The 20,255-nt window shown below is 42.1% G+C and overlaps 1 protein-coding gene across 4 annotated transcripts in view; it reads left to right on the forward strand.

Annotated features, from left to right (window-relative positions):
* Positions 1-18,143, forward strand: part of LOC120387903 (protein DDI1 homolog 2) — a 34,946-nt gene extending 16,803 nt beyond the window's left edge. Inside the window, exons 5-10 of one of the 4 annotated variants that reach the window (XM_039509288.1) lie at positions 2,517-2,644; positions 3,308-3,436; positions 4,482-4,585; positions 5,208-5,397; positions 13,616-13,678; positions 15,922-16,057. In XM_039509288.1, coding sequence (XP_039365222.1) covers positions 2,517-2,644; positions 3,308-3,436; positions 4,482-4,585; positions 5,208-5,397; positions 13,616-13,632 — 568 coding nt within the window. In that variant the 3' untranslated portion in view covers positions 13,633-13,678; positions 15,922-16,057. Of the gene's footprint in view, positions 1-2,516; positions 2,645-3,307; positions 3,437-4,481; positions 4,586-5,207; positions 5,398-6,118; positions 6,195-10,693; positions 10,890-13,615; positions 13,679-15,921 lie in introns of those variants that run through there. The other 3 variants (XM_039509285.1, XM_039509286.1, XM_039509287.1) reach the window with 3 other exon arrangements.
* Positions 18,144-20,255: the final 2,112 nt, after the last annotated feature.

Raw genomic sequence — 20,255 nt, forward strand, 5'->3', positions numbered from 1 at the left:
TGATTCTTCTATCAGCCACAATACATTTTTTAATCAGACCACAGTAAGCAGTTTTTTTATTTATTTTTTATAATGGGAGATTGGTATATCTCCTAGAACTGGAAGGGACCTTGAAAGGTCATCGAGTCCAGCCCCCTGCCTTCACTAGCAGGACAAATTTTTGCCCCAGATCCCTAAGTGGCTCCCTCAAGGATTGAACTCACAACCCTGGGTTTAGCAGGCCAATGCTCAAACCACTGAGCTATCCCTCCCCCTGATGTATGAAGACATTCTGCTTCATACAATAGGCTCATACTGGTTTTGCAGACTTGGCAGTGCTAAAACATGCATTAGTAATAAGGAAAATCATTTGTTATATTGTAATGACACATTACAATATAATAAAGCATTTTGCACTATGTATGTTAAGTATTTTTCAGTATTTCACAGTGCTCTTCAAACACTGACTAAACAGAACATCCCCATGAGCTATTTAAGTTGTGGTGTTATCCCCACTTTTATAGATAAGGGGAAACTGAGGCAGAAAGAGCAAGTGATTTGCCCACAGCTAGACAGTTATTTAGTGACAGTGGGGATTAGAACCTGGGAGCTGCTAGTTCTCAATATTAGTCTCTGATCACCTGACTCAAGCCCCTCTCTATTAGATTTCGTCCCCATGAAAAGATGGGTTGGGAGCAAATGCTGTGTGCATGCCACATTTTACAGAGCCATGTTTCTAACCTTTATGCAAATTTTAAAGAAAATTGGGGGCGGGGGGGGGGGCGGACCAGGGTTTGCTGTAATCAAACCGATACTAAATATCTGCCAGTCACCCACACTTCCTGCTTCTGACTGACTTAATCTTGCATACTATGAGGGCCCAGTATGTGGTACGTTGAGCTAGATCATGAGTAAATAAAGGCAGGGCAGCCTAGTGGCTGTGCAATATGCTGCTTTGCAGTTGTCCACTGTAGCAATGTGAGACTGACCGGTGTGGTGCCGCCTGTTGGTCATCTGGGAATTAGCTCTTTTCCAGTGTATGGAGCATTCTCTGCAGGCCAGTGTCTTGCCTGCCACTGGCCCCGTGTCCCTCTCAGACCCTGGTGCCCATTACCCTGGAGTTCTGCCCCAGCAGTAACCCACAGTCTGGGTCTCCCCTCCCAGGGGAACTCCCAACCCTCTAAACTGCACCTTGCCTCAGTGGCTACTGCCAGTCATCATCTAGCCCCCACTCACTGGGGCAGACAGCAGCCTGTAATGGCCACTCATCACTGGCAAGGGGGTTGGACCAGCCTAACCCCAGGCTGCACCTCTGCAGTCCCAGTACCTCCATAGGCCTTGCACAAGGCCTGCAGCCTGGGGAGTTACCAGGCTGGAGCTCCCCAGCTCCTTTTGCCTTTCCCCAGCACCACTCTACCTCAGGTCCTTCTCTCTCTGCAGCTAGAGAGAGACTGCCCCAGCTCACTGGCTCACAGCCCTTTTGTGGGGCCAGCTGTCTCCCAGTTGGGCGTGGTCCCAGCTCTGGCTGCCTTCCCAATCAGCCTACCCTCTTGGCTCCACGGGGCAGCACTTTCCCAGGGCTGTTTTAACCCCTTCAGGGCCAGAGCAGGGTGATCGCCCCGCTACATCTACCTTCAGTTCCCAAGCAGCCACGTCTTAGAGCACTGCATATTCCTCTCCAGTGTCCCCTTCTAGAAGGTGTGTGAAATATCACTGACTGCCTCCAAAGGGAGTTGCATTCCGCCTTCCTGTGGTGGAGGGAGGATTGCTATAAGGTAGGAAAAGGGCAGGTATCTTCCCTCCTACTGAAAAAAAGGGAACCTGTCTCTTTAAACTAGAGACCCTTTTATATTGCTACATGAGCTATTTCTGGCAGGGTAGCTGCAGATACCCAACATGCTCAAGGTTACTGCAGGCACGGAGCTGTATTTCATTTGGCTTATATCTATCTTGCGTTCCTTTTTGTAGCCTTGAATTTGTAGAGAGAATTTGCGGTGCTGTCACTGCACTCACAAGAGTTTCATATAACCTGTCCCAACCCTAGTACATGCAAAAGGGATGAATCTACTGAAATGTTATACAAGCATTTTGAAACGTAACTTTTTGGGATCCTAGTGTTGTAGCAGAATGACTAATAAATGTGCAGCCTTTTGCCCCTGAGTTCTTTTTGTTAACTCTGTAATGACAGGTTTTTGTTGTGAACAGAGAATCAGTTGCAGGTCTCCAGGTGCTAAAGTGCATCTGGCCACTTTACTCTAGACTGCTGCATTGGGTCTCTTTAAAGTGCTACAAGGAACATTCTTTCCTTCCTGCCTGCAAGCAACCTGATGCCTCTGGATTAAGGCAAGATCATCTGCTAAGTAGGCTGGTGTTTAGCTGCTGAAGTATGCCCTTCACAAGCTCTTCATAACTGGTGGTAGTGGGGAGAGGGAAGATGACAAATCTGTTTGTCATCCTTGTAAAGTGGAGGCTTTATAAATATGCCATTTCTGCTCACCGAAGGCATGTTTCCAGTTTCTGGTTTTCATTTAATTCAGGCAACAAAATATTGAAGAGAACATGACAATAGCTATGGAAGAGGCCCCAGAGAGCTTTGGCCAGGTGGTGATGCTCTATATTAACTGCAAAGTCAATGGACATCCTGTGAAAGCCTTTGTTGACTCAGGTGATTCTCCCCCCAATCTCCCCATTTTAAATCTCTTTATGCTCTTCTGCTCTCCTTGCTCCCCCTTTTCCTGGCTCTTTAAAGGAAATAGTAAACCCCACAATAGGTCAATTTGTAGCATTCCCTTCCCACATTAAAGAATTATGAGATTTAAAAGGATCTGATTAAAATCTGAATGTGCTTTCTGTCATTATTCAACCAAATTAAAAATATTTGCGATGTGTGTTTTGGTTAAAACATGACCAGGAGTCAGAATTCCTGGGTTCTAAGCTTGCCTTTGCCGCTGGCCAGCTGTGTAACCTTGGACGAGTCACTCTGCCTACGTGCCCCAGTTTCCTGAACTATAAAACTGAGATTTCCTTTCCATTATAACACAAAACACTTTTCATCTGTAGATCTCAAAGTGTAAGTGTTCAGCTTTATTCTAACTCCATAGCCATAACAACCTTCAGGTGGCAGTGGGTGGCCTTTGTATATACACACAGAGCCATGGTATAATCAAATGCCATAATATAATATGCCAAATGCCTTTATGCCATAATATAATTCCTTGCCTGCTACTGAGTCTTAGATTAAAATCTCTGTACTGGAAGAGATCAAAAATTTTAAACTACCCCTTGGTTGTTTTTAAATATTGCTAACTCCTCTTGTCTCTGGTGGTAGGTGCCCAGATGACCATTATGAGCCAAGCTTGTGCTGAAAGGTGTAACATCATGAGACTGGTGGACCGGCGCTGGGCAGGCATTGCTAAGGGTGTGGGCACACAGAAAATCATTGGCAGAGTGCACCTAGGTAAGTAGTGGTACAACGGGATAACTTTACCTGTAATAGCTTGGCGCCAAAGAGTGTCTGCTTTAATACTGTAAACGTTGGGAACTGCTATAGAGTGGGTGAGCTTAATGTGATTTTGATAAATTCTTACACCAGAGACACAATAACCAGGATTCCATCACGTTTAATGTTTTCATAATAAATAAATAAAATAATAATTGGAGATATACCTATGTCCTAGAACTGGAAGGGACCTCGAAGGGTCATTGAATCCAGCCCCCTGCCTTCACTAGCAGGACCAAGTACTGATTTTTGCCCCAGATCCCTAAGTGGCCCCCTCAACGATTGAACTCATAACCCTGGGTTTAGCAGGCCAATGCTCAAACCACTGAGCTAACCCCCTCCCTACAATTATCCTAACACTTTAATTCCGGTAGGTCTAGAGCCCCCATACAAATACTGAGGAAACCTTGATTCCTGGTGCTAACAGGTTATAAATAGCTTTATTCTTTGGCATGGGGGATCAGGATGGGGGTAATGGGCAGTGTGAATTGTTCAGGGCAGAATTCCAGTGCAGCTGAGTGTATCTCGTCCTGCAGTGAGGAGAGCACTTCAAGATATCTGTGTTCTTGCACAGGTTTGTCTGAAGAAAATGCCATACAAGGAAATATTCTCTTAATTGCTTAAGACATTGACTGAATTAAAGCACCAAAAACAAAATTCCACACACTGAGCAGCTGCATGCAGCTTCTTTAGCTCTAGCTTGAGGGGTTAGTGATCAGTTCCTACTGCACTGCAGATCCAGTCAGCTTTTAAAATAAAGGGGGGGAAATAATTAGCCCCTGGGGGCTAGCAAACTCACAGTAATCACCAGGGCTGGCTCAGAGTAGGCTTTTCCACAGCCAAGTCTATGTACATTGTGCTCTGATTCCATTACTTACCCACAGAGGCTTTGTTTGATTTCTCTTAGAAAGAGAGATACATACAGTAGAATCCTCATGCTGTGGTGCTTGAGCACTTCTAGAGGCTGGAGGGCAGGTAACATGGTGTTTTCTGTGTGCTTCAGCTCAGGTTCAGATTGAAGGGGATTTTCTGCCGTGTTCTTTCTCTATCCTTGAAGAACAGCCCATGGATATGCTTCTAGGACTGGATATGCTTAAGAGACATCAGGTAATGGAATCAATTGGTGCTTGTTTTGCAAACAATCCTTGGCTCTTTCGTAAGTCCTTAAATGTAAAATCATTATCATCCTTATGAATTTTTTAGGATTAAAAAAACCTCTGACGAGACATGTTGACATGGTTTTCCCATAGATTATGGGGGAAGCACTTATACCTTATAGGTTGTAAATACTTTGTATCTTGTCCCAGCCTAAAGGTCTTTGCTCCGAACTCTTGGTGCCTGAAAATCCTCTGAGGTCTGTACATGAGCAATTAGAATAAAGACTCTGGGAAGTCCTCACTTGTAGCCGTAATCATAGTAGGGCTGAAGAGCAGAAGGACCATAATTATTCAAGAGTTGGCTAATAGGAGCAGCTGTAAGAAGCCACTTGGCACATTGAAGGCACAGGCTGCTGAGCTATTTCTTCCCAGCATTTGTTTTTAGATCTACCAGTTAACACCACCTTGACCCTTCATCCAGTTCATGTAACTTTTCACTGTGTTAACCCCTTGATGTTTGGAAGTGACTTTTTCTAGTGCATTGTTTCATGTGTCACTAATTTATGTATTCTGGTCCTGTTTTATGACTGACGGTTACCAAGACATCATTTGCATGTGTTCTCTTTTCCCAGTGTTCCATTGATCTCAAAAAGAATGTACTAGTGATTGGTACCACGGGATCTCAGACAACTTTCCTTCCAGAAGGGGAGCTCCCAGAGTGTGCAAGACTGGCATATGGGCCAGGGCGGGAGGACATGCGGCCGGAGGAGATTGCAGACCAAGAACTGGCAGAAGCTCTACAGAAATCTGTAGAGGAAGCAGGTACCACAAGGAGCCAAATCAGAGTAACAGTCGGCAGAGTGCTATCAGTAACATGTCAGCTCTGTGTCCTGTCACTAGAAAGCTCCTCACTTTTCTCAACTGTTCTAGTGCATCTTACTGAATGTAATGCCAGTGATGAGCAGGGGGACTTTACCCTCTCTTGCAGACCCTCCTGGTTGCTGCACTCTTTTCCTTGGGAGATCTAAATCAGATTTCTCTTTGTGGACAATAGAGGCCGATGAGTTGCTGTGCCATTTTAACTTGGTCTTTCTTTGTGGTTGACTAGTAGCTCTCCCAATCCTCCCTGCCTCCATAGTCCATTAATCTTGTTGTTTTTAATGTACAGCAAGGGGACAATTTCAGTTAAGTGATTATTTTACCCATTTTAATGGGCGAGGAAGCGTTAAAGGGGGGCCTTGTGGCAACAGCCATGAGCCATGCTCTAATCCCCACAGTCTATACAAATGCTAAAGGAAAATTGTAGTAAGCAGTTACAGAATTGTCAATTGATATTTATTTGCTCTGCAGCTACATAAATATATGAATTTTTTAAACTCTTTTTAGAAATACCTATACTGGTTCAGTTTCTCTTTGGTGAATAGCGATGGTATCTCAGAGCTGAAATATTACTTTACTCTGCAACTCTGAAAATCTGATTTCCTATTTATTCAACTGAGGAGTTACATTTACTGTATCCTAACCTACATCTTTGGTGTTAAAGGTGACCTGCAAAGGAGAAAAATGATGAGCTTATGCCCCTTCTTTTACTGCTTTACAACATGAGAGAAGCTGTAAAGGTGTGCAGATTGCAGTCCTGGACTGGAAGGCCATGATGACTGGAGAACTAGTGAAATGGGGCTTGTCTGCACTGCAGATGCTCTATAGCATCAGAGCTGTGATGCTGCAGCTGTGTCACTGTAGTGTAGACACTTGCTGTGGTGATGGAGTGAGTGTTCCTATTGCTGCATCTAATTAACCCCCCGGGAGGCAGTAGCTAGGTTGATGGAATAATTCTTCTGTCAACCTAGTGGTATCTGTACTGGGGCTTAAGTCAGCTTATAAGAGGCCATACTGAGTCAGACCAGTGGTCTGTCTAGCCCTGTATCCTGTCTTCGGACAGTGGCCAATGCCAGGTGCTTCAAAGGGAATGAACAGAATAGGGCAATTATCAAGTGATCCATCTACTGTTATCTAGCCCCAGCATCTGGCAGTCAGGCTTAGGGACACCCAGAGCATGGGGTTGTGTCCTGACTATGTTAACCAATAGCCATTGCTGGACCTATCCTCCATGAAATTCTCTTACTCTTTTTTGAACCCAGTTATAGTTTTGGCCTTCACAACATACCCTGGCAACAAGGTGACTGGGCACTGTGTGAAGAAACACTTCCTTTTGTTTATTTTTAAACCTGCTGCCTAGTAATTTCATTGAGTGACCCCTCATTCTTATGTTATGTGAAATCTCTTTTCCAAGCTGAACAGTCCCAGTCTTTTTAATCTCTTCTCAGATGGAAGCTGTTTCATACCCTTAATCATTTTTGTTGCCCTTCTCTGTACCTCTTTCCTTTTCTTTCTTTCTTTTTTTCTTTTTTTTTTTAAGATGGGGCAACCAGGATTGCATGCAATATTCAAGGTGTGGGCGTACCATGGATTTATATAGTGGTATTATGATACTTACTGCCTTATTTATCTATCCCTTTCTTAATGGTTCCTAACAGTCTGTTAAGCTTTTTTGACTGCCACTGCATACTGAGTGGATGTTTTCGAACTGTCCATAATGATTCCAAGATCTCTTTCTTGAGTGATAACAGATAATTTAGACCCCATAAGCTACGGTTCTTGGGGCAGGGAGGGGCAGGTAGTGAGTTATTCACACCCCAGAGTGACGTAGCTAGGTCAACATAAGTTTTAGGTATAGATCTGGCCATAGTGATGGCCTAAAAGCAGAAGACTGAGCAGTTAGCCAGGCTGTTTGAAACGTTGTGGTTCTGTTTTTGTTAATGCATCTTTGACTTCAATGAGACATGGTTTGAGTGAAAAAACTTTAAGGATTCAACGTTCTCCTCCAGTCAATTAAGGTGTTAATAGCTCAAAATATGCATCTCTTAGACCTCCCAGTGATCAAAATCAGGAAAGGCCAAACTTTGCAATCCTGATACTTCAAAGGTGTTAAAGGAAAAAACCTTCCAGTCCTTTATCCATGATTAAGATTGAAAAATGAATTTGTGCTTTTTTTAAAAAAAGCTTTTGCAGGTCAACCTTAACGTAATGGTTTTGTTTGATTTTTAATTAGTTTCTTACTTGAAGACACACTTTAATTTTTAGATTTGCTGTTTGAGTGGAGATGCGGTGGCAAGAATTGCTTTTATATTGTGTTAGTTTTCTTTTAGCTAAACCCTCTGCTTTTCCTCTAACTACAGAGTCATGGTGTAAGGAGTAAATAATGACTTATTTTCAGAACTAGGTCTTTTGTATTAAGGGGCAGCGCAGGGCTGTTGTCATGTGCCCTGTGGATCACTTCATCTTTTAAGGAAAATCTACTTTAAAATTTGTACATACAAGAAATATCTTTAGAGTAAGGCCTATATCATGAACTGTGAGGTTCAGTACATCAACACAGGAAATAGTTTACTACATCCTTGAATGTTTAAGACAAATCTTAAGTCTTTATTGTCTCAAAGACCTGATCTACACTTAAGTTAGGTTGGCATAGCTACCCCGTTCCAGGGTGTGAAAAATTCAGACACCTGAGCGCTGCAATTTTACTGACCTACCTTCCCGCAGTGTAGATACTGTTAGGTCGACAGAAGAATTCTTCTCTTGACTTAGCTGCCACCATTCTGGGAGGTGGATTACCTACATCGATGGAAAAACTCCTATCACTGTAGGAAGCATCTACGCTAAGGAGATACTGGTATAGCTGCAGCCGTGCCACAGTAGCCCCTGTAGTGCAGACATGCCCTTAGTTTACAGACAAGTAGAGAGAGACACAAATCATAACCTGGATCCAGCCTTGCCATCACCAAACCCTGGCAAACTCTAGAGCCAGACTTGGTGTCTTAGGTTCATCTCATTACCTCCAACAGGAAATGTAAAATAATATTAGTAGGGCTGTCAAGCGATTTTAAAAAAATAATCATGATTAATTGTATTAAACATAAGCACACTGTTAAACAATAATAGAATGCCATCTATTTAAATATTTTTTGATGTTTTCTACATTTTCAAATATATCAATTTCAATTATAACAGAATGCAAAGTGTACAGTGCTCACTTTGTATTTATTTTTATTAAAAATATTTGCACTGTAAAAAACAAAATAGTATTTTTCAATTCACCTAATATGAGCACTATAGTGCAATCTCTTTATCATGAAAGTTGAATTTACAAATGTAGAATTATGTACAAAAAATAACTGTTTTAGTTTTGAATGCAATGTAAAACTTTAGAGCCTACGAGTCCACTCAGTCGTACTTCTTGTTCAGCCAATCGCTCAGACAAACAAGCTTGGTTACAATTTGCAGGAGATAATGCTGCCCGCTTCTTGTTTACAGTGTCACCTGGAAGGGAGAAGAGGTGTTCTCATGGCAGTGTTGTAGCCAGCATTGCAAAATATATACGTGCCAGATGCACTAAAGAGTCATATGTTTTATGCTTTAACCACCATTCCAGAGGACATGCGTCCATGCTGATGATAGGTTCTGCTCAATAATGATCCAAAGCAGAGCGGACCAAGGCATGTTCATTTTCATCATCTGAGTCAGATGCCATCAGAAGAAGGTTGATTTTCTTTCTTTTTTCTTTTTTTTTTTTTGGTGGTTCGAGTTCTGTAGTTTTCGCATCGGAATGTTGCTCTTTTAAGCATTCTCGAAATCTCCTCCCTCTCAGATTTTTGGATGGTACTTCAGAGTCTTAAACCTTGGGTCAAGTGCTGTCGTTATTTTTAGAAATCTCACATTGGTACCTTCTTTGCGTTTTGTCTTCTGTGAAAGTGTTCTTAAAACGAACATGTGCTGGGTCATCATCTGAGACTGCTGTAACGTGAAATATATGGCAGAATGCAGGTAAAGCAGAACAGGAGACATACAATTTTCACCCCAGGGATTTCAGTCACAAATTTAATTAATGCATTTTTTTTTTAATGAGTGTCATCAGCATGGAAGCATGTTCTCTGGAATGGTGGCCGAAGCATGAAAGGGCATACAAATGTTTAACATATCTGGCATGTAAATACCTTGCACCACGGGCTACAACAGTGCCGTGTGAACACCTGTTCTCACTTCCAGGTGACACTGTAAATAAGAAGCAGGCAGCATTATCTCCTGTAAATATAAACAAACTTGTTTGTCTGAGTGATTGGCTGAACAAGAAGTAGGACTGAGTGGACTTGTAGGCTCTAAAGTTTTACATTGTTTTGGTTTTGAGTGCAGTTATATAACCAAAAAAAATCTATGTTTGTAAATTACACTTTCATGATAAAGAGATTACGCTATAGTACTTGTATGAGGTGAATTTAAAAATACTATTCCTTTTATCTTTTTTACAGTAAAAATATTTGTAATAAATGAGTACTGTACACTTTGTATTCTGTTGCAATATAAATCAATATATTTGAAAATGTAGAAAAACATCCAAAAATATTTAATGCCAATTGCTATTCTATTGTTTAACAGTGCAATTAATTGCAATTAATTTTTTGTGTTAATCGCGTGAGTTAACTGTGATTAATCAACAGCCCTAAATATTATTTTTTCTCCCATTAAAATGTTTGAGATAGGTAAAACCAAGGTTGGTTTTCCAAAGCCTCATCAGTCAGATTGTGACTTTGCAAAACCAAAGGTTCATTTTTCTCTGACCCTCAAAACTGAGGACAATCAACCTAAAAAGTTTGAGGTTTTAAAATTAAGCTGTTAGTCGAGTGCAAAAAAGTTGCAATAACTTATTATCAAAAGCATTTTTGTGCTAATATAATTAAAAATGCTCAACTGTTCATTATTTGCCAACAGTCTCACCTTGGGGGTTGAGACCAAACACGTAACATTTCAGCTTGGAAGGAAGCTGAGGGATTTAACAGAGGGATTTAAAATAGAACAGATCATCATCATCTCTAGTTGTTCTGTAGCACTTGTGAAATACTGTAACATACATGTATAAAATGAAGTAAGGTAGGTTTTGTTTTGAGTGTTTTTACTGAGTCTTAGATGTGACAAACCTCACATTTGTGGGCAATTATTAGCTGTATATTGAGTTGTCAGAATATTAACTCTTGCACCATCCTCCTCCTTTCCAAAATATTAGCTGCTTGCAGATGGCACCAAGAAAACCAAGAGAGAGAAAGAGAGAGAGGATATAGTTCAGCCCTAAAAGACTCCTCTTCCTGCAGGACCTCCTGTGCACTTTTATAGTGATTGGAATTTTGACTCCTTTTTGGTTCATGATACGCTAGCTATCGCATTGTACATCATTAGATCAGTAAAATTCTCATTTGAATACACCTGAATTAGTCCTGAGCCTTATTCGACCCTTTCAGACCCACCTCAGAGGGGCTCGGAGTTTGGAGTTAGATGCCAGTGTCATCCTGGTATTAGTCCTGCAGAGACAATATCAATGTATTCATTACCGTGAAGTACCAGATTCTCCATGTGAACTCCATTTCTGTTCAAGGATTTGTACTCTTCCAACAGTGTGCAATGCTTTCTCCCCTGTTGGATTCAGATGGTGCCAACTCCCTGTAATCAATGAGATTTTTAGGATATTGACAGCAAAACTACAACAAAACCTAGCAATAGCAGTGGTTCTCAAACTTCTTTGATCATGCCCCCCCATTCTTTGTGTCTGTAGTCGCTTATGCAAATCTCCTACCCCCCAAAGTCATATACTCTGAAGGCATAGCAGCGGCTGCTGGCTGGGCACCCAGCTCTGAAGCCAGTGCTGCACTGGCAGCAGTGCAGAAGTAAGCGTGGCAATGTGAAAAGTGATATTTGTCAATATCACTTGTCACAGGAGACTTAGTGCCCATTGCCACCCTTCCTTCTGTGCTGCTGCTGCTGCCCCGGGGCTGACAGCTGGAGCCCCCCATCACCACCTCCTGTTGAGGTTTTGGGGGGTGGGGAGGAGGAGAGCCCAAGCCTGGGTGGCAATACTCCAGCTGTCAGCCCCAGGGCGGCGGGACTCCGGCTGTCCCCTTTAACCCATCCCCCACCACCCGGTGTGCACGGCCCTTCTGCACGAGCCCAGGGCTGACAGCCAGAGCTCTTTTTAAAAAAAAAAAAAAAAACCACGCACATCTCATGCCTTCCTTGGGAGACTCATCCCATAGTTTGAGCACCACTGGTATATAGAAGTAATCTGCCCCTTTATATAGCTGTACTTGCATCTAGAATGCCTAAGTATACAGGCAGTCCCATCACGTCTGTTGCCCTTACTCTTTCCAGCACAGGGAAAACCCTATCAAATATGGTGCGTTTTATCTGGAGACAAGTACGTTCCCATTAATTATATTGATTTCCTTGACAGTGTTAGAAAACAAATCCTTCTGCAGATTCTGCCATGTGTTGGTCCTTGATAGACCATGTTCAGGTGTCTGGCAGGACACCAACTACTTCTGTTGTCTACGTGGATACAACTCCCTGATGTATCTGACTGATTAGACCCTTATTACAGATACCCTGTCAACAAAGTCACCTTCCGCTGCACCAGGGAATGACCCTGTCCCACTTCCCCTTCCAAAGAATCGGGCTGTGCGGATGGGGGTCTGAGTGTAGTGTTAATTGGAGAGACACAAATCCCAGTCTTGTTTTTCACTAACATTCTGTTGCACAGGCCTCACTGCTCACCCCGCAAAAGACTGTGACAGTGTGGAAGGCTGGAGGATTTACAGAAATGTTTTTTGTGTTAAAATCACAACTTGTGATAGTTACATTAAGATCAGCTGCGCAACCAGTAGAACAGGAGTGGCCCAATGTATCCTCTTTTGAGACTCCATGTCCCAGCTTGATCTAAATGGAAAATAATGGAAACAGGTATTCGAGGAGACCAAACCAGACTTCTTACAAGACAGGCATAAACTTTCAGGCAAATCCCAGGTGCACATGTGAGCGTGTTTAGTCAGCAGAACTCAATCCAATTATCTATTTAAAAGGAGGAAGACTTTTTGAAGATTTAAATGAAGGAAAGCAATTCAGTGCATCTTAATTACCTCAGTTGTCCTGCTGGTCCTGTTAAAGGCCGCTGAGTTTTGGAACCTGTGCACAGAGACAGATGACGACAAACCAGGCAGCGCAGCTAGACGTTTTGGATAGCTGGTTGGAAATAGGAAACTTGGACAGAGAGATTCTAGTGTAGGGACACTCACTGTCACACTGAAGGTCATGCTGGAAATTTGACAAGAGCCTGAGAGCTGATACGTTTACCCAGAATCTTAGCAAAAATAAATGAATACAACTTTAACTTGTTGGTAATACATCTTTCTTGGTAAATAGAAATTATCTGAGGTAACTAATAACCAGATCCACAGTTGATCAAACACATCCTCCCTTCTGCGTGAAGATGGCTGCTGTTAGTCATGTTTCACCCTTGGCTACATCTGTTCAGTCACTGTGGCGTTCTGAAAAAGTATTGCCGGCTGAGACTGAGCACTTCTCTGGTGCCTTTCACCCAAGGATCTTAAATCTTATAACCTTCAGGCCACACACCCATTGTGAGGCTGGTATTCCCATATGTAAAATGGGGATACAGGTACATAATGGGTAAGTGATGTACCCAGGGGCACAGAGGAAGTTGCTGGCAGCAGAATCCAGGAACCATTGCACTGTCCCCAGCTCCAGCTTCTCTGAAATGTGCCTGCTGTGTATTTTCAGCAGTGCACAGCGAGCTAGCATGCCGTTAAACATGCCTTGTGCTGTGTATTTGTATCGAATACGTAGCTTCTCCTGCACGCCGTACTGATCAAATGATAGTACAGTAAAATCCTTAACTTGATTGAAGAGCAGTTCCTTTCTGACTCAACATGGCAAAGTGCCCAAACGCTCTTATATCGGAATGGCCCGCCGAGCTTCTGGAAGGCAGCGACCACAAGGAACTCCCCGTTCAGAACCGTATATTGGAAGAAGCTGGGGGAGGGGAGAGAGAGAGAGAGGTCACAAGACTATAACCATGCATGTTGTGTGCTTTGAATTGCTAACACAAGTTTTGGTGTGTTGTGTTTCCTAATCCAAACAGAACATCAGAAGCCTTGATGCATGTAGTGTGTGTGTACTGCAGCTGGAGTGGGCCACAGACCAGGTATTTATAGCTTTCACCACAACTTTCACACTGCCAGCAGCAGTGCTAACCTTGCTTTAAACAGTACTATGGAGAAACCTATGGAATGTGAAATTGACAGCACATTCCTTTCAGAGGATGAAAACATTCCACCTCTTTTAGATAAATGTAACAAACCTATAGTGTGGGTTTTTTTCCTCATTTAAGCATTTGTTTAAACCATTGGTTCATGGAAAGGAGGGGCTAATAGTTGTATGAGCTTTCCTGCACTACTTTCCTAATGCACCTTATTTCTTACCCACAGCACCTATGGTGCATAAACCTGAAACTCTTGAGCAGAGATGGCTAGTCACATTGAACTGCGTGGGTACTTTGCAATGTACACAAACAAGAACTAGAAGGACACCAGCACACTGATATTTACTTGTGTCCTCAGCTAGGCTTCAAACACAGGTCTCCTGAGGTGAAAGGCCACTGCACAGTCATATCTGTATTCATTCTGGATTTTTAAAGAAATTAATTGGTGTTGACAGCAAGTCAGGTTACCAATATACAACCATAGGCCACTGGTTGGCTGGGCTTTATCTGACAACAAATATAAAGAAATAAACAATATAAAGAAACCTGGTTAACTGTATGGTTATGTTAAGCTTCCTAACTGACAGGCTACAACTTTAGGTTGTAATGGTTGCGTGTGCGGAGTTTAACAAACAAGTTATAGCAATTGATTATTTTATTTTTTTTAAAGGGCTAGCAGTACAGATGCCCCTCGGGTTACGCAAACCCAACTTACGCAAATCCGCACTTACGGAAAGCTAGAAATAGGAGGTTGGGGGTGGAGGGCGTTGCATAATGGTTGGGTATACACTTCCGACTTACGCAACATTTGAGTTACGCAAGGCGTTCCGGAACGGAATGCTTGCGTAAGTCGGGAAGCGTCTGTACCTAAACACTCGCAGTAAGTTTATTATGCAGAGCTGTCTGATTAATTTGAAGTGTCTTGGGCACAACTAGATCATATGCATACTACTTTATTACACCTTGAAAACACACTCCCTTGGGAGAATGTTATTCAGCATGATGCATTTGAATTGCACGATTAAATGCTAAATCTCTTTTGTATTACTATGTGTCCTTTCTGTACTGATGCAAGTGTTTCTCAGAGGCCCTTTTGGGTTCTGTAATTAAAAAGCTTTACAGGTTGCTTATTTTATCACCGTGAAAATAGATGTTTTGAACTCATTGACTTTGCTCAGAGGTGAACTTGCAACCACCTGCCTCTTCCCATTATGGCAGACATCAGTAGCTTGGAACAGAAAATAAATGTTAAGTGAATGAAGACGGAAGCTGTCAAGTAATTTAGATCCACAATTTTTCTACTCCTAAAATTGTTATAATCTGATGGTAAATGTTCTGTGAACTCTAAATATCTTGCTTTTTATCCACCGCTCTGAGAAATTAAAACAAATAATAAACCGTGGCTTTTTATTACTCTGTGGCATTTCTCTTTGCTGTAGTTCTCACATCTTTGCTGATATCCAGACAAAGAAAGCATCCTCTTGTTTCTTATGAAGCACAACGAGGCTAGGGGAAGGGAGCAGGTATTTCCAAATGGAAAAGGATAAACTTCTTCTATAGAAGTTGCTTTTAAACTTCAACAAACCAACAAGTAGCTATACAAGCTAACACCACCACCCCTAAACACACACACATACACACAATACCCTGAACATTTATCCTGTTAAAGGGGCTGTATGTAATATTTGGTGGGAGGATTGGAAGAGGAGTTGGGATCTTAACTTTTTTTAATTTAGCATGTTTTTGCTCTGGAATCATGGGATTTTTTTTTTTCTCAATGACTTCAGATTATACTTGGCTTTACTAGTTAAAATGTCTCTTCTAATTGTGAGCGTAGCAAACATCCTGAGATCTGAAAGTCAGCCTGGTTTCATCCAGTCTCTCTCATACTCACCCGTAATAACGTATCTGCCCTTGTAATTTAATTACCAAATTTGCATTTATTCAAAGAGCTCTGGAAGGGCTGTTGCATCTGATCTAGTCACAGTACATTCATGAGAAAGTGACACTTAAGGTGCAGTTACCAAACTGAAATGGCATATCAAACTGATATACAAAATATATTCTGTAAAATACATAACACGGCTACCCCTCTGATAAAATGTATTCTGAAATTGTTATATTACGGGAAAATGTAATAGTTCTTATAATCCTAACTACTTCTTTCTCTTTCTATCCATGTATAGAGAATAGTGATAAAGAAACTACCTCACTGGAAATGCCATCTTTACCATCTTCTGATGGATTTAAGAGTCCAGTCCATTCTTCAGGACTAAGTTCCAAGATCTGTAATCCCACAAATCAATTACTTGATCACTCCATCTCCGCCCCTGCTTCAATTTGCTCACACAAATCTAGTCTAGCAGAGATAATTGATCCTACAGCTGTGAAGTCTTTGGAGTCACCAGCTGAATGTCAGCTAGCTCCAGACCCTCTTCTGTTACAGAATCTTTCTGATCATGCTGCTCGTTCAGCACACAATGACCATGCTATCCAGACTGGAGCAGTAGACTGTCATAGTCCAACTATACCTTCACAGAATACACTTGAAAAAACAGTCGCCGCTGACCATCTAATGAAATATAATGCTAAAGAACAAGCCCATGGTTTGGAATCTCCTATGGAAGTGACAAGAGAAGGCAGTTTGTCTGATGCCACCAGCAGGAATGGGCAGCAGGCGGTTCTAGATGTACCATTGCCTTCAGAACAGCTGGATCCGAACCAAATGAATGAGTTTCCTTTGGATCTTCAGACATACAAAGAACCAGTGAGTGAACAATGTCTGGATAAACGGAATGAACCAACTGAGCCAGAACATCCTTGTAATGTCAGTGCCCTTGAGTTACCTGCTGTGGGGGAGCAAGGCCTTACAAACATCCATCCAGAATCACCCATTGACTCTCTTACTGAGAGAAGAGAAGGTGGGCTGGAGAATATAGAGCTTTTGTGTGGGAAAGAAAATATCCCAATGTCTGCATCCTGTGGCTGTTCACATACAGAAACCTTCATGGAAACAGATGTAGCTGAGCAGTCTGTCGTCACAGTGCATAGCTTGTCATGCAAACAGAACGCTCAAGCGAAGAATATTGGTGGATCTGTTCTGAACTTAGATTGTTCTTTGATGCAGATGGAGTCATCAAAGCATGACCCCTCTGTGTCTGTATTTTCAAGTAACCCGGTTTCCACTAGTGATTTACTGCAGCCTGACACCAATGTTGAAATGACTGCAATATGTACTGAGTTACATAATTTATCAGCTGAAAATAGCTCTTCCTCCTCTGACATTCATCAGCTGAACGGTGATACAGCAGCATCCACTGAAGAGCCGAGTTTATCTTTAACAGCAGCGTTGAAGGAGCTTCATGAACTTTTGGTTATAAATAGTAAAGGAGATTCTGTCATTTTTATGTCTGAAGAAGACACAGGTCAGCCAGAAACTGTTCTTGAAGAGCAAATGGAATGCAAGGAGCTTTCTGATGATGATCATGAAAGTGTGGATCCAGAGAGTGGGGATCTAAATAGTTCCTTTCATATGGTGATGCCTGAACATGTGAACCCTGAGGGGCTAGCAGGGGCACTATCTTATGCTATGGGAATAGAAAATGCTAGCATCAAGATTTTAACTAGCAGCCAGTCAACTGTTGAAAAAGATGCTCTAGAGATACAGAAGTCATCAAGTAAGAGTAATTCTGTCATTCTGAGCTCAGTTGCAACATTTGATCAACTACAGAGTACTGAGCAGGCAGAAATTTTACCTGAATGTTTAGTAAACGACCAAGTTCCAGCCAGTCAGTCTTTAGAGCTGAATAGATCACGTTCACCTGAGCTCACGGTGGAGGATGATGTTCCTCATGATGCTCAGAGCCTGTTAACAGCAGTGTCTGAAAGAACTGACAGTTCCTCAAATCCTGAAGATCCAAGGCCACCATGTGGACTTGTTGAGCCATTGCTCTGCCCACCAATCAGCAATCTGGAAGTGCACTCCAGAGCTCCTCTGCTGCCCGTTTTCCCTGCGGCAGACATTAACCAGATTCTGTGCGCTGGCTTTACCATGCGGGAAGCTCTTGAAGCTTTGGAGCAAGCTGGCGGAAATGCAAACCTTGCTCTTCTCTTTTTATTAGCCAAGAATATTGTAGTTCCTACGTGACCATGGAAAAGATGGCCTGGCTGCTCCATCCTCCTTTTAAAGAACGTATCTAAATTATATAGAATAACCTGCAAGCCGAATGTTGTCAGATTTTTAAAAAAAAAATTATTTTCAGCCAAAGTAATTTATGATCTCTTCTGTGTGTCATGCGTTAAATTTGGGCCTTTTAAAAGAAAAGTCTTGGCATTGTGTAAACACATTAGCTTTGAATTTTCCTTGAGATGGTGCATACTGGAATAAAATTGTTTTTATTTAATTGTATGATTTTAGAATGAGCTCCAATATTGTGAATTAAAAAGCAGAAGCCATTGAGAAAACCACCACCCCGTTCAGCAAAAAGCAGATTGTGAAATGTACTGAATGTGCATGTACGTGCCTCCCCAAGGCAGTGCAGAGCATGTGCTGTTAGAGGAGAGGCGCACAAGCTAGGAATTCAGTGTGGTACAAAATGAAACAAAGTTTGTTAAACTAAGCTGTTTGGAATTGTACCAGTCATCACTACTGTGCTTTATAATCTGATGAAGAATTGTAGCAGCTACTAGAGGTATGTCAATGCCCACAGGGCTCCGGATCCAAAAAAGTTTTGCAGGGCTGTTCAAAGCTTGCACCTTTTTGTGCATTGAAAGCTGATGCCTAGGTTTCCAAAATGTATTATGCTATTGGGCCAGCATGTTAAAGTTTACATAGTGGGGCAGGGGGAGGAGGGAGATAAAATTTGGTGCTACCAAAAATAAGAGACAAGGCAAATGATCTGAAGATATCCTGGTGTTAATCTTTTATTTCATTTCCCCAGTGAAGGGTATTTTACCCCTTTATAGATTTTTCCCATATCTTCCTCCACAGAGAAGGGAGGGGTGGGGGGGAAGCCTTCTTAAGCAGATACCTTTTAATTTGTTTTGTTAAACAATTTCATTAATTGCATCTGTTGCTATGGCTCTTTTTTCCTTTTGCCCCAGTCCCCTACAAAGGCATATCCTGTAACTGTTCAGAGAACAAATTCTCTATGCACTGAGTAGGGACATATAATTAAAGGACTGAAGAAATTTGCTTTTGCACTAGTTTATCTCAATGCTTGGGTGAACAACCCCTCAGCCCTTTTTAAATGAACACTTAAAGGCTGTGATCTTCACTGCAAAAACTTTGTGGATCGCAGTGTAGTACCATGTGATAGATGAACTCTCTCCACGTAAAGCACCCTGAAACTAGGGCACTGATCTGGCTTCTGTATTACAACCATTGAAGCCTTTCAGGAGGTTCCCATCAAGAACTGTCTTTTTAGCACCCACAGAGAATGTGCTCAGGAAAGCCTGGTTCCAGGGAATTAGGTGCTTTCATGGGGATCAGCTACTCTTTCTCCTGCTTTATGGAGGTCCATGACGCTCTTGAGGAGAGGAAGAGGGAAAAGCATGATAAAATGTGATACAAATTGTGAGTAGAAACCTTAAGCTGGTCCCATTTGCAATTCTCCGAAGTGGCTTCACCTAAAATGTAATCTCTGACTTCCTGCTTCAGACAAATAAACTGAAGTTGTGAGTCCACAGTGGCTGACACTCCATTTTCTCAACACATTATGTATGTTGGGTTTATCCGGGGCTCAGAACTTGTCCCTGTTTCTTCTTGCTTAAAATATTTGCATATGTGTATCTGGGGGCTTTCAGGGGAGTGAGATATAAACCGCATACATTCAATCGTATATATAAACTTGTGTGAGTCCCTGATGGCAGTGAGGGATAACTTGGTTTTTTGGGTTTTTTTTCCAGTGTGTAATGTAGTGAACAGCTTTGAGGAGTCCTGTGAATACCCAATAGAGCTTTCACAGGAATTGTGACTATAGAACTGAACCTAGGAAGCATCAGATGATTTATTTTAAACCCTGCTCAAGGCTTCTTGAGGAAATACTGGTGTTTCAGGATTTTTACCAAGCAGTAAAGCTTTGATAAGCAGGTGGTGGCAGTAAGAACCTTGTGAAGTATTCTACAGTGAGCAGTACCCCTGTGGTAAGTTGTAGTGTCTTGGGTCATTATTGTAGAACTGATTTATAAGACCCCTTTCTAATGGGCCTTTGGAAATTAGATGTACTATCCTATCCTAGAACATCTCTGGTCAAATGGAACTGCTGTAGGAATTTTTGAGGGGAGGTTCTATGGCCAGTGTCATACAGGAGATCAGAGCAGGTGATCATAATGGTCCCTTTTGGCCTTGGAATCTGTGAAGCTATCCCTGTTTGCCTCTGCTTCAGCTCCCTGCAAACAGGAGCTAGTAGTAAAGCTCCTTTCTTTCCCATCTAGACTGTTCTCAATCCAAACAGCCAGGCTCTGCTCCTAGGTATGCTCTTGCAGCACCATGGTCTTCAGTGGGATCTTCTTGGAGAAG

This window comes from Mauremys reevesii, linkage group 21 (genome assembly GCF_016161935.1).
Source record: "Mauremys reevesii isolate NIE-2019 linkage group 21, ASM1616193v1, whole genome shotgun sequence".
Classification (NCBI taxonomy): Eukaryota; Metazoa; Chordata; order Testudines; family Geoemydidae; genus Mauremys; species Mauremys reevesii.